General features: G+C 39.6%; 1 protein-coding gene across 1 annotated transcript in view; it reads right to left on the reverse strand.

Moving 5' to 3' along the window:
* Window positions 1-15,872, reverse strand: part of LOC126185936 (uncharacterized) — a 112,411-nt gene that overhangs the window by 71,381 nt on the left and 25,158 nt on the right. Inside the window, exons 2-3 of the mRNA XM_049928169.1 lie at window positions 7,283-7,375; window positions 6,929-7,081 (exon numbers count right to left, since the gene is read on the reverse strand). Coding sequence (XP_049784126.1) covers window positions 6,929-7,081; window positions 7,283-7,375 — 246 coding nt within the window. The remainder of the gene's footprint in view (window positions 1-6,928; window positions 7,082-7,282; window positions 7,376-15,872) is intronic.

A 15,872-nucleotide genomic window follows, 5' to 3' on the forward strand; every position in this document is an offset into this window, starting at 1 on the left:
AGAAGAAACTACACACAGAAGAATACATCCACCTTTGAGACTCAATCATAAATGACAAACATAGGAACAATCTTAATCTTACCCTCATCATACATAGGACATCCGAGACATGTGCACTAAAACATTCAAGATGCCATGACCCACATAAGAAATTATGAACGACCTGACCTCTTCATAACATTCACATGCAACTCGCTGTGACCAAAAATCAAACAACAACTAAGATACAGACAAGCCACCATGCATCGACACGATATAACAGCCGGAGTTTTCCAACAAAAACAAATGAGATTTATGGAAGTCATCACAAAATACATATTTGGTCCATTAGGTGCCGAATGTAACTAACAGAATGTCACAAACAAGGACTGCCTCATCCACACAGTCTCATATGGCTACACAACAGAATTCAACCCACAATATCAACAAGATCATGAAAAGCTGAATTTCCCAATCCACAAGAAGATTTGGAACTGTAAGACATCATAGTGAAAAACATGTTCACAGACCATGCTGGCCATTAAACCCCACTTCGCCATGTGTAAGTAATGGAAAATGTCGGAAAAACACTCAAAACCATACTTGGATGGCACACAAACACACTGCAGTTGATGGCTGTCCAAAATACAAAAGATGATCACCCAACAATACACAGCAAAACTACAAATATGAGGCAGCGACGAACTGGAAATAGTTAATCAATGGGTAGTACCTTATAACGCATGACTTTCCAAAACATTCCAAGCACAAATAAACATAGAATACTGCATTTCAGTGAAATCCATCAAACGTGTGTTCAAGTATGTGAACAAAGGCAAGTACGTGATATGGCAGTATTTCAAATAGTCAAAGACAGCACACAACAAAACAGAAATGTCAAGATCCTCATGTACGAAATGAGAAAAAACATCAACAATAATAAAGCAGTATGGTGGATTTTCAGTTTTGTCACACACATATAGAAAAACCAACTGTGCAAGATCTAGTGGTACATTTTGAGAATGTACAGAGAGTACTTTACAAAAGACACCACCAGAAAAATTTAATGTGAACCACCTCAAAATGCAACATTAACAGCTTTTTACCAATGATGCCAAATGGATCCACTTGCAAAAACGTTACTATATGTCGCCGCCCTACATATTGTATGTAGAACAAAAAGGAAAAACTTGATGACAAAAACAAGGAATTCCAGTACAAGATCACCCAGGAATCAAGAAAACTGGCACACTAAGTTGAGTATATACCGTACATCCAAACAACACCAAATGTTTCTATCTCTGGATGTCACAACATGAAATACATGGTGCAACAAGTTTCGCAAGATCTTAAGACTACTGACGGTTACCTATGCCAGACATACAGAGAAGCATGCTGATGCTTACGACTATTGGAAAACGACAACCACTGGGATTAACACAACAAGAAGCCTTATTCACATCCTCAGCTTAACAAATGAGACTTATTCGCCATAACTCTAACAATACGTAACCCTTCGAATCAGAAACAGCTATGTGACTCCTTCAACAAGAATATGAGTGATGACATACTGTGTGAAATCCGACAAGCTCATCCTGAAGCAACCATCGAATTCAATGACAACATCTTCAATGAAACACTCACTTGCCTAGAAGATAAATGTTTAACAATGAACAACCAGACCTTAGTACACCTTGGGATGCAAGCACCACAAAAACATGCTATCAGTGTGCTAAACTTTGGAATTACAAAGGAAAAAACCTACATTAACAAACTACTTCAATACATTGCTCACAACAGACCATTCCTCAATGACAATCGAAAGGAAATTTACAATGTTATCAAGGACCGATCGACAACAACAATGGCAGAATTATTTACTTGGACTCACCAGGCAGCATCAGGAAAACGTTTCTAATCAATCTGTTGCTGACGGAAATATGTGTAAACAACATATTGCACTTGCACTGGCATCATCCAACATTGCTGCCACACTTATGGAAGGATGATGAACTGCCAATTCCATCCTACAATTACCATTGAATATAGCCAAAGAAAAATTCCCTGTATGTAAAATCTCAACAGCATCTGGATGGGGTGGATTTCTAAAGCAATCAAATTATCTTCTGGGATGAATGCACTATGGCACATAAAAAATCACTCTAAGCCAAGGACAGAACATTACAAGAATTGTGAGGAAACACTTAAATGATGGGAAAAGCTTTACTCACAATCTCAGGAGATTTCCAAGAAACACTCCCAGTTACCCCGAAGTCAACACCAGAAGGCAAGATTAATGGGTGCTTAGAAAAAAATCACATCTCTGGCCACACATACTGTGACTAACAAAAATGTAAGAGTTGAACTATTGAAAGACTAAACAATGTCATAAGTTGCTCAACAACTTTTACGAACAGGTGAAGGCACACATCCCACTGACCAGATGACTGGCCTCATTAAGTTCAACAGTGATTTCTGCAACATAGCCACTACTGAAAATGAACTCACTGACCAAATTTATCCAAATATTGTTCACAACTATACCAATCTGAACTGGCTATTTGAAAGGGCAATCTTGGCAACTAAAAATAATCAAATTTAATATCAAAAATAAAATTTCTAGTGTAGAGAGAATATACAAATCGATCGACACAGTGGTAAACTTTGAAGAAAGTGTGAAATCCCCTATGGAATCTGTAAACTCTTTGCAAGTACCAGGATGGCCAATACACTGTCTTTGACCTAAAATTGGATCTCCGATCATACAACTCAGAAATCTCAACTCACTAAAACTGTCTCATGGAGCAAGGATGATCATCAAACAGCTACTGATTAACGTCATCAAAGCCGAAGTTATGACTGGAAAGTACAAACGACACACACTATTTACCCCAGAATACTGATGATCTCTACTGAACTGCCATTCCAATTTAAGAGATTGCAATTTCCAACAAATTAGCCTACAGTTTTACAATTAACAAAGTGCAAGGTCAAACCTTAAAATATTGCGGCATCAACCCAGAAGACTTCTGCTTCTCTCTCAGTCAAGTATATGTAGCTTGCTCTTGACTTGTAAATTCGAAAAATTTGTATGTATATAACCAGGGTAATAAAATGAAAAATGTTTGTAAAAAAGTATTGTAAATAGAATACATTTCCAATATTTTTTTACCTCTTTTACTATTAAGTTTATCCTTTTATTCCAGCTACCACACAGTCTCATACTGATTCCATGAGCAAAGCCAGGTACCCCAGCTAGTGTGTAACAGAATCCCACATGGTAGTATTTATGTGTACATGCAAGTTCATGCCCTTTCCTCAGATTTAAGTGAAACTATAATATAGTCATGACATAATACAGAGAAAGGAAAATCAGAGTAGCATCCAGTTGACAGCATGGTCACTAAACATGGAGCATAAGCAGGGTTAAGAAAAGATGTGGAAGGAAATCAGCCATGCCCTTTACAAAGGAGCCATCCTAGTATTCACCTGGTGTGATTTAGGGAAACCATGGGAAAGCTAAATCTCAGTAGTCAGACACAGATTTGAATAGCCATCTTTCTAAATAGGGGTCCAACTGCCCACTACTGTTCCACTTACCTCTGTCGTAACATATCATACCAAGTAAAACAATAATTAGCAGAGGAAAGTGCTACAAGTTATTCCTTGGTACAAGTTGTTGGGTGACTTAATAAATAACAGGGAAAGAGCAGCCACTGTGAGAACAAGTAAATATTGTGTAGCATTCCTAACATGGATGTTAAGACCACTTGAATAAAATCCTGAGTAAGTTTAACAACATATATTAAGGAGAAATTGGTACAGTCAAAATTGGAAGACTAATTCACACAGTCATGACTGGCTTGATCACTGACTACAGAAGAATGAACCAGCCACTCCGTGAAACATTAGAATAACTTGCCCAATAATTTGGGCAAGAGTCTTGGCAACACACAAACTCTTAAAACCTTTTCCACACTCGTCGTTTAAAACAGTGGGCAAATCAGTATCACGAAAAACTACTGCCCTCTTGGCACAATATAAAACCGCAATCAAATACAATTCGGTACACTAACACTGGTATGCCGCAAGAACAGCACACATGATTCCTCCCACTGGAGGAGGTACCCCAGTGTCAGAAGCAGTGAGCTGTTCTCAATTACCTTACAGCCTACCTTTGCACCCATGTGACAAATGATTTTGGGCATGGCAAATCTGTAGGTTTTATTAACCTTAATTCATAAAGTTTCACCTCCAGCCATACATTCTCTACAGCTCACTGAGGTAATAGCACTCAAGGGGACACCACACAGAAGTACATTACTTTCCTTGCCTGCATCCCTTGCTGCAGAGTCAGCTTGCTCATTTCTCAGTTTCCCAGATGGCCCAATACCAACAGAATGATACTTCCTTCCCTTGACACAAAAATATGTAAAGTGTGTCTTGTACTACGTCAGCTGGGTACTTTTCTGTATGGTCTGTACAGCACTTAAGTAATCAGGGCAGATGAGAAAGTTATCCCACTGGTTGCTCCTTTGTCTTAAGGACAGCGCACAGCTCTGCATCAAAGATTGTAAATTCACCTGGAAGTATAATTGTGAGGGCACTGTCAGGGGAAACTACTCAGTCGCTTACAATGTTACAGTGTGGCCCTGCTTTGCATCATCAGTCTAAATTACTTAAATTTCATTATTTCTCCAAAAACTTGTAAAAAGCTTTTTTTAAACAAAATCTGGAAAACAAGGTTTCTTGTAATTTGTCAATTTAAAAACAACTTTGGCTTTGCTGCTAACCAGGGAAGACATTGTGTTAAGATATTCAAGTCCACAACCCCGATCTCTGCAAGCCATTTCTTTGCTCTAATGTCAAACAGTCTCGGTGCTCTTCTGCAATTTGCATACATTTGTTGTGCTAATTGTCAGACAAGAACACTGAAGCCTATAGTTCGAAGGATAGAGCAGAGAGCACATATCCCTTATCATGAAGAACTTCCGCCAGAGGAACAGTAGTAGTTTCCCAGTGTCAGGAAAGAGAATAGGTATTCAGCTTGTCCTGACTGCTCCTGTCATCATTATAATGTCCTCACAGTGAACTGAGTCCAAGATATTTACACAGGAGGGTTATGCAGAACCATATACAATACAGCCATGCTCCCGCCATAACTGAACATTGTTAAATGATGATGGAAATGACCTGCCGACTATCTTATCTGTCATTTTAAGGTGTTAAAGACTCTTCACAGCTTTTGCTTTGAGATTCTTCAGGTGTGACAGCCAGATGAGTTTATCATCAAAGATGAGGAACTTTACCAATTATTTAAAACAAGAGGTGTCCTCCAGTCACAGTTTATGTAGATTAAAAGCATTACAATAAACTGAAGTCTGAAAAATATCTACAAAAAGAGAGCATAGGACAGGGTTCATTGTGACAACTATGTTATTGACAACTATCACAAAAAGAACAACATTTAACACGGTTCCCTAGGAGACACTGTTCTACTGGGTATGTTGGTGTGTTTGTGTACTGACAACTCTGAGCCTAAAATACCACCCTGAAATGAAGAATCACAATGGAACAGGAAAAAAAAAAAAAAAAACCAGAAACCCAATCCATTAAATTGTCAAGCAGTTTTGTATCTCCACATAATATCAAAGGCCTTTTGAATATCAAAAACATATTCCTATCAAGTGCAGCAGTCACAAAACAGGCTCTTGTGTTGCTCCTTCTTGGAGTATTAGATTTTGGATGGTGCTATGAAAGCAATGCCAAAGGTGACTCAGGAATTCTCTAGTTTCTAGAACCCATACCAAACAATAGTCAATAATTTGTGAGGATTATTTTTAGGCTGATGCAGTCCTCAGATTTTCTGGAGCAGGTTCATGATCACTTCCCTCCAAATTACGGTGTTGTTCCTCAGACCAGATTTTGTTAAAAAATCTGAAGATGGTAGTTCTTCGACTCAACATTCAAATGAAGAAACATGTCATAGTGCACTCTGTCTGGCCCCGATGTCCTTCTGTGAGCCACAGACGCAGCATACTGTAATTCCTCTATACAAAAGGGACAGTTGTACTCTTCAGTATTACTGGAGCTGAATTCCAACCATATCTTCACAGTAAATTATGTGCATAACTTTATTTGATTAAAGTTAGAGGGGTATTGAATAGTGAGGGAAGCAAACTCTGATCAGCCCATCATAGAGTAAGAAATATCAAACACATAAATTCACACTTTAACGAAAAATTGGAGTAAAAAGGAAAAAAAAAATAGTAAGGATATAATAGAGGGAAACATTCCACGTGGGAAAAATATATCTAAAAACAAAGATGATGTGACTTACCAAACAAAAGCGCTGGCAGGTCGATAGACAAACATACACACAAAATTCAAGCTTTCGCAACCAACTGTTGCTTCATCAGGAAAGAGGGAAGGAGAGGGAAAGACGAAAGAATGTGGGTTTTAAGGGAGAGGGTAAGGAGTCATTCCAATCCCGGGAGGGGAAAGACTTACCTTAGGGGGAAAAAGGACAGGTATACACTTGCACACACACCCATATCCAACCGCACATACACAGACACAAGCAGACCCCGGGATTGGAATGACTCCTTACTCTCTCCCTTAAAACCCACATCCTTTCGTCTTTCCCTCTTTCCTGATGAAGCAACCGTTGGTTGCGAAAGCTTGAATTTTGTGTGTATGTTTGTGTGTCTATCGACCTGCCAGCACTTTCGTTTGGTAAGTCACATCATCTTTGTTTTTAGATATTAAAAAAATAGTAATGTGCACAGGTGAGATATTGAAGATCTACTAAGCAAATCAAATATTACAAGGACATAACCTTCCAAATGCAACAACGAAATAAATCTTCACCCTTTTATGGGTCTACCTCCTACAAACCAAGTACGTGGAAACACAAATACGAAGAAAAGAACAAGAAAAAATCTGTTACCTCATGACTGATGTGGAATACTGAAGACGAAGATCATGTTCCTGATATGGATGCATAAAACCATTGTCAATTTGTGCTACAAGCTGTTTATCTTTAATAAGCACTTGCAGCATGCCCATAGTACACTCCACTGCTAAAGGTAATCTTTGGCACCTATAAATGCAAAATCAGTTTCAGTGAAAAATTATCCTTAATTATTCAACATTAGGAGAAATCATACCTTACTTTCAATAATGCAACAAGTATAAAATACACAAAACTGAGGAACACTACATCTTATAGAACAAACAAGTGCAGAAATTGAAATGCTTTTTTGCATCTAAAAAAAGTATCTTACAGAAAGTTTACACATACCTCGCTTTCCACACTAACAGTCTCTCGTATGCCAGAAACTGCAACTCTGTACTGCTTGAATAAATATTTTTGTAAGTGGCATCCCATTCAGCCCTAAAAAGAACACAGAAGGCATTATAATATTGCGAATACAACCATTTCTGTGACTAATTTTTCTTATATTAATTATCGAAAGGAATTTATACAAATTTATCTCTAAATAGAAAAGAAGCCATCTTTTTACTGACCCCACTTGCATGTATCCACAAGAGCAGATTGAGAGTGATAGTCTACAAGATGAAGCATAGCAAGAAATACAAATAAGAGCTAATACTGATAAACACAAACAAAGTGCGCACACACCCTGGAGAGATGGGGGAATGGGGGAGGGGGGAGAGGGGGGAAGAGACTGAATTGGGAAGAGGACAAAATATAACAATAAAGCTGGTGCAAGTTTTGCAATAAATTGAGATCAGATGTACAATGGAACAGTGGGCATGCTGAGGAACAATACACATCTACTATGTTCAGCATTATATAACCATCAGTAACTGAAGGTAAGAAATGTTATTTTGACATACAAGGAAAGTTTCCATTCAAATAAAATAACATTACTGCAATAAAGCTTAAAGTATTTTCCATATTTGCACACTCTCAATGCAATATGTCATACCATGAAGTGATTTTTAACATGATTTTATAAATGGACTAATTTTAAAATATACCACTGGCAGTGTTAAAAATACGCCTGTGGACATTAACATTGATGTACCAGGAAAGAAAGCAAATATTGAAATTTTTCTTCTTGTGCACATACAGTACAGCAGGAAGAGTGCATAATTAAATTTCTAAGTAATTTGATGTACATGAAGTGAGAAATTTTGCCAGCGTTGGCAACAACAATGGCTCTAACTTGCTGGATATCAACTCGAGCTGAGCTTGGATAACAGAGAGGAGGAGGAGGAGGAGGAGGAGGAGGAGGAGGAGGAGATTAGTGTTTAACGTCCCATCGACAATGAGGTCATTAGAGTGAGCGCAAGCTCGGGTTAGGGAAGGACGGGGAAGGAAATCGGCCTGCCCTTTCAAAGGAACCATCCCGACATTTGCCTGAAAGGATTTAGGGAAATCACGGAAAACCTAAATCAGGATGGCCGGAGACAGGATTGAACTGTCGTCCTCCCGAATGCGAGTCCAGTGTGCTAACCACTGCGCCACCTCGCTTGGTGGGATGACAGAGATGGGTATATCATTCCACGCAGCTTCAGTTCTGTGGCAGACATTGTCAAATGTAGTGGTTATTGAGTGGTGATGTGTCATTCTCTTTGCAAACCAAGGCCCGATGTCTTCTATAAGCGAGAGCTCAGAAAAATTTACTAGCCAGGGTAACAAACACCCTCCATATCAAGATAGGTCTGGACAGCAACTGTAAGATATGGTGTAGCATTACCTTGTTGAAAGATAACATCAAAAAGACTTTGAAGCTAGAGCACTGCCAGCAACCTTAACATGTCAGAAATGTAATGAATGCTGCCCAAATTACCACTTACATTAGGTTATTGTGTTGTGTACCCAATGGCACTCTACACCATCTTATCAGATGTGAGGCCAGTGTGACAATGACACATCAAATCTGGTAATATTAGTTCTCCTCTGAGCCTCCACACATGGTTACACCCACCATGATGATGTACACACAACTGGGACTCAACTGAAAAGATGATATAGTACCACTCCTGTGTCCAGCATTGTCATTCACTACACCATTGTCAGCATGTGCATCTACTGCCGTATCTGGGTAAGTCAGAACAACGGTCATTGTGCTGACAATTCATGGTGCTCCAAATGTCATCACGCTTCTCATCTATTTGCATGCCTTGTTACAAATAAGCCCATTTCCTGACTCGAGATACACAATGCAGTTGTACAAGCCTGCATAGTCAATGGAAAAACATGTCTTGGGTGCTAGTTATATGGAGCAATTTAGAACCTTCACAGCACTGAAAATTATCCTCCTGCACCCATTTATTCCATATTCACATTGCAGCTGTGGGATTTCTGCCAACAGGAGCAGAAATATAACAGAATGAGAAACTGCAGTCAAACTCCGAAATGTGTAAGATGTTTTTTCTTCTTACACAAGTTATAAGAAAAACTTCTCACAAATAACCCACACTGAAATGCAGTTTCTGAATGAGAAGCCCATTACATAATCTTTCCTTAGATACAGAATGCAGATTGTAGTTTCATATTTACTTTATGTAATTGTTTTGACATACTCATATGCACAGACAAGCATGTAGTTCACTTCATACCAATCTAACATTTGTTGCATGCTGCCTTCATAGGATTGCAATTTTATTAGCCAGCAGTAGATGCTTAGTAGTTGACATGGTCAGTTATATATAATTATAACTGAAGTGTTAAAAACAAAAACTCTGAAACATTGCAAAATGTAAACACTAGTAGCCTTGACTGCAGAATTCATAACTATGCACTATATGTCATGTTGCAGAAATATCTGAGTAATGAGGTTGGGACATGAAAAGGAATAATAACAAGTGGCAGCAATTTAAGCTGCAATTTGCCTTAATTATCATTAGTACACCTCTAGTGGTGGCAATGCTTTTGTGGCAATACTGTTCTGAACACACAGCACCTTACTATTTAGTGCCCCCCCCCCCCCCCCCAAAAAAAAAAAAAAAATCAAAAGCAAAATAAAAATGCAGCATTAAAATTTCCACAAGGGCTAATATTAAACATCTTAATAAAACTGCAGTCTTAGACTCATTCAACAATCACTCCAATGCATAGCACGTACATTTATACATTGAAATTTCAAATGATAATATTGTATGCTTGTGCCCACCTTAAAATTTGTTGTAGAATAAGAAAGACGCTACTAAAATACTACAGCACATGAATGTGGCATTGTGATAACCAAACTAAACATAGATGAGCCAGCCATTGCACACTAACCGCTACACTAAACTGCACGCAGCACAACTTGCAGCAGTATTACAAATATTGAAGGCTGCATGTTTAACTAAATATTAATGCAACTTTGTTTAATGCATGGGAAAGCACAATGGTGCAATGAATTTTTGGCCGGTGCTAGAAGTGCAAAACAAATCACTCTTCTTTATGTTTTGGAACAATTTTTATTTCATAGGCTGTGGCTATATGGTTAAGTGCGAAAACATATCACATACTCAATTTCGATCCCTGATCAGTCGTAGGATTTTTATGTGTCATTTACTACTGCTTCCACCTCTCACAATTTTTATTGGTTTGAAAAATGCTGAGTTGCACTGAGATTCCAAGTCCACATTAAACTATAGATCTCCTCTACAACTGGCTGTGTGAGAGTTCCAAAAGACAGATGAATGATGCAGGATACTATCTCCCACAGAAACATGCCAGGGAAAACCACAGTAGTGTTCAATCTAACCTTTTGGTTCATGACAGCACTACCTTTTTAAGTTCAGTCATAGGTAAAGCAGATAGCTGGTAGGTCTAACAACGGATATGAAATGTACAGGAAGAATGGCAGTACAAATGGTGGCAACTCCTTTTACCCATGAGAAATGCTGAACATCCTGAACTGAAAGAAGATAGATGTCAACAATGCTTCAAGAGCCTACAGACAAAGTTTCAAAGACCAGTATTAACTGAGAGGTCTTTGATTATACTACGGCCTCCTATTTATCAGTCTTGTAGGGGCCACAACGACTAGATTAGACTAATTACACTGTGCAGAGAGAGATTAAAACAGTCTAATGAAGAGCATTCTCTGTCTCTGACTCTCCCTCCTCCCCCCCCCTCACACACACACACACACACACACACACACACACACACACACACACAAAAAAAAAAAAAAAAAAAAAAAAAAATCAGCTGCTGCATAAACTTCATCAAACTGACAGGAACTGAAATACAAGTATTACATCATTTCCAACTTCCATATACTCAAGAGATCAACAATCTCCAAAACAGTACTATGTCAACAGCACAAAAGGTGCCCATCAGCATTTTTCAGAGACACTGGTCAAGACTCGGCTATATGGCTCAAGCAATTAGACAGAATAGCCAAATATAACAGGTGGCATGTCGTGATGTTTCAGCAAATGTGTACTTTCACTTTGAAGGCACAGTCCAGCAGTGATCTGAGAACAAGAAAGAGAAGTCCAATAGTTGGAACAAATTCCAGGCCAAATTGAAGAAAGCATTTGATGACAATCAGCACCAAGTCCACATAACAGAAGAACAACTGAAGAATTTCATGGGGAAATGACACAGTTCTACATATAGTAGGTTTTGACCCTACACCACATTGTGATCCAAATATGACAGAGGCTGACGAATTTCACACTTTATGATAGGAATCGCAGAAGTCATGTATCAACCCCCTCTGGTGAAGGATGTCACAGTGATAGAAATCAATCAAGTGGCGCCAACAAATTGTGGAAACGCAACAGAAAAGAGGTATGAACAACCACAAATATTGTCCCCATGGCAGTTGTGGAGGAACACCATGACTTAATCTCTCTCATATGCCAGATAGGTAAGAGAGGAGGTATAGCAGTGAATGGCAACCAGAAATGTCAGATTAAATACACAAGAGCTGCCTTGAATGCCAACCCCATACATCAGAAGGTAAGACAGAATGTTGCCGAAGAGGGGTACTGATCTTTAGCACTGATCACAGACACTAGTCAAATACACCATGGAGAATGGACACAGCCAATTCTGACTTATGTGGCAGCTTCCAAACAATAATCCAGCATCCACTCAAAGCAGTTTCAAACGACTCGTCTGTCAAGGGTAAGATCCTGCAGAATAACAGACATTTGGAGGACAAACAACAAAACACTAGTAGGTTTTCACTGTGGATACCCTGGACATGAATGCTACTGCAGATAAAAATGACATGAGTTCAAAGATTATTATTCCAGAAGACACCAACCATCACAAGAGTCCAGTTAACTGCAGACCATTATCTGTGGGATGAGGCCAATCTTCTTGACTTGGACGAGGTCACTCCCCAACACGCTATAGTGATTGACCATTGCCATATATAGGTACTGGCCACTTGCTTAGCCACCAAATTCAGGAAAACTATGCGAGATAACCATAAGTGGAAGCGAGGTCACCACAGATGAAAATCATCTATGGATGATAGTCAGCAAGTTGTCAGGAAATCTCACTGACATCATCACTGATGGCACTAATCAACTCGGGAGCTCCCTTTCGTGTAATGTCAAACATTTATCAACGTAAGCTAAAAAAGACTATTTTACTCGATGCAAAAGTGATTGTACTGAATGTTACAAAAAGGAAAATGACAGAAAGCAGAATCTAAATGACTAATGGAAAATCTCATATAAAGATGTGAAACAAATACTAACAAAGAGATAGAGGGGCTGGCCAGTACTTACCTCAGCTCAGTACAGCCGATAGATACACATAAAACAGAACCGAAAATTTACATTCCTAGCTTTCGGAACAAATGTTCCTTCATCAGGGAGGAGAGAGGGGAAAGAAAGGGAAGAAGGGAAAGGAGATTCAGTTACTCACAACCCAGGCTATGAAGCAACAGGGAAAGGAAAATAGGGAGGGTAGCAAGGATGGAGGCATGGTTGTCAGAGGGAAGCCAAAGATATTCTACTGTAAGTACTGTGCCAGCTTCAAACCAAAGAGGATGCATACAGAAGTAAAGAGGTATATAGTATAAAGATAAACACAACTATGTAGGATGAAAAGATGCGTGAATGGCTAAAGAGGAAAGGGAAAGAGGAGGAGAATGAAGAGTAAATGGGAGTGAGGTTGTTTAACGTAGGTTTAGTCCAGGGGGATGGCGGGATGAAAGGATTTGTTGGAGTGCAAGTTCCCATCTCCGCAGTTCAGAGGGACTGGTGTTGGGTGGGAGAAGCCAAATGGCACATACGGTGTAGCAGGTTCCTAGGTCCCTAGAATTATGCTGGAGGGCATGCTCCGCTACTGGGTATTGGGCATCTCCTAGGCGGACAGTTCGTCTGTGTCCGTTCATGCGCTCAGCCAGTTTAGTTGTTGTCATACTGATGTAAAAGGCTGTGCAGTGCAGGCATATCAGCTGATAAATGACATTTGTAGTTTCACATGTGGCCCTGCCTTGAATTGTGTATGTTTTACCAGTAGCGGGGCTGGAGTAGGTGGTTGTGGGGGGATGCATGGGGCAGGTTTTGCAGCGGGGTCGGTTACAGGGGTAGGAACCGCTGGGTAGAGAAGGTAGTCTGGGAATATTGTAGGGTTTAACAAGGATGTTACGGAGGTTAGGGGGGCGACGAAAGGCAACTCTGGGTGGTGTGGGGAGAATTTTGTCAAGGGATGATCTCATTTCAGGGGTTGACTTGAGAAAGTCATATCCCTGGCGGAGTAATTTGTTGATGTTTTCGAGGCCAGGATAATATTGGGTGACAAGGGGGATGCTTCTGTGTGGTCTGGGGGTAGGAACATTGTTGTTGGACGGGGAGGAATGTATTGCTCGGGAGGTCTGTTTGTGGACAAGGTCTGCAGGATAGTTGCGGGAGAGGAAAGCACTGGTCTGGTTATTGGTGTAATTGTTGAGGGATTCATCACTGGAGCAGATGCGTTTGCCACGAATACCTAGGCTGTAGGGAAGGGAGCGTTTGATGTGGAATGGATGGCAGCTATCGAAGTGAAGGTACTGTTGTTTGTTTGTGGGTTTGATATGGACAGAGGTGTGGATGTGAGCTTGAACAAGATGAAGGTCAACATCCAGGAAGGTGGCTTGGGTTTTGGAGAAGGACCAGGTGAAATTCAGATTCGAAAAGGAGTTGAGGTTATGGAGGAAATTAAGGAGTGTTTCTTCACCATGAGTCCAGACCACAAAGATGTCATCTATAAACCTATACCAGCCCAATACCCAGTAGCGGAGCATGCCCTCCAGCATAATTCTAGGGACCTAGGAACCTGCTACACCGTATGTGCCATTTGGCTTCTCCCACCAAACACCAGTCCCTCTGAACTGCGGAGATGGGAACTTGCACTCCAACACATCCTTTCATCCCGCCATCCCCCTGGACTAAACCTACGTTAAACAACCTCACTCCCATTTACTCTTCATTCTCCTCCTCTTTCCCTTTCCTCTTTAGCCATTCACGCATCTTTTCATCCTACATAGTTGTGTTTATCTTTATACTATATACCTCTTTACTTCTGTATGCATCCTCTTTGGTTTGAAGCTGGCACAGTACTTACAGTAGAATATCTTTGGCTTCCCTCTGACAACCATGCCTCCATCCTTGCTACCCTCCCTATTTTCCTTTCCCTGTTGCTTCATAGCCTGGGTTGTGAGTAACTGAATCTCCTTTCCCTTCTTCCCTTTCTTTCCCCTCTCTCCTCCCTGATGAAAGAACATTTGTTCCGAAAGCTAGGAATGTAAATTTTCGGTTCTGTTTTATGTGTATCTATCGGCTGTACTGAGCTGAGGTAAGTACTGGCCAACCCCTCTATCTCTTTGTTAGAAAGCAGAATCTGAAATTTGCCATTTTAGCAGAATTTAGTCATAATATTATTCTCAGATGGGACTTCTTGCAACTGTCACAAACAGTCTTAGACTATGGAAGTTCAGAGCTCCTGACATAGCTATTCACACACACACACACACACACACACACACACACACACACACACACACACACACACATTCTGAGCTTTATTTCATTGTGTGTGTGTGTGTGGGGGGGGGAAATAAGCTAATCACACACACACACACACACACACACACACACACACACACACACACACACATTCTGAGCTTTATTTCATTGTGTGTGTGTGTGTGGAGGGGGGGGGGGGGAATAAACTATGAAAATTTTTAACTTTTTGCAAATTTCAAAATTACTATGACGTTCATGGATGAAATTATTAAACAGTAAAAATATTTGTACATAAAGATGAAAAAGTCGGAATTTTTTTGGTTATTTAGAAATTATTTTCTCCAAAATCTCCACCCCCACCCTAATTGTTCTAAAAATTTCATGGAATGTTAGCTGTACTTAGGGGATATCCAATCAAAGTGGGCAATACTTGTACATACAAAATGTGAGAAATTTTTATTGGTAGACCTAGCTCTACTCTCGAGGTAAAAAATCATGGACACTTAAATATTTAAATTGATCACTGATTTTAAGTAAATTTCATGCAAAACTGATATTTCTGAATCAAAGCAATTACTTTACAACATTATAAATCAGTGGGGAAACAATTCATAATTTTGTTTGAAAGCATTTCATAACAAAAATTAGATATAGAATATTTATACCCATTGTTTCTTTATATGATGATATTCACAAATTATTATTGGGTTCTGTCATGATTTTACTTCTTCATGACTTTCCATGAATTAAAATTACCTACAATGTAACAATCGACACTGCACTGTTGAAAAGAGTTCATTTGTTTTTTTTTTTCATCTACTTCTCATTGAACCTGTATCGCCGAGCTGAATTTGCACATGGACAATGATGATCCAACAAGAGCAATACTTGGGAAGTGGGAACTGCACACTGATCTTTTGATGATGGCTGTGAAAGTCTTACCTCTACTG

This window comes from Schistocerca cancellata, chromosome 1, assembly GCF_023864275.1.
Source record: "Schistocerca cancellata isolate TAMUIC-IGC-003103 chromosome 1, iqSchCanc2.1, whole genome shotgun sequence".
Taxonomy (NCBI): Eukaryota; Metazoa; Arthropoda; class Insecta; order Orthoptera; family Acrididae; genus Schistocerca; species Schistocerca cancellata.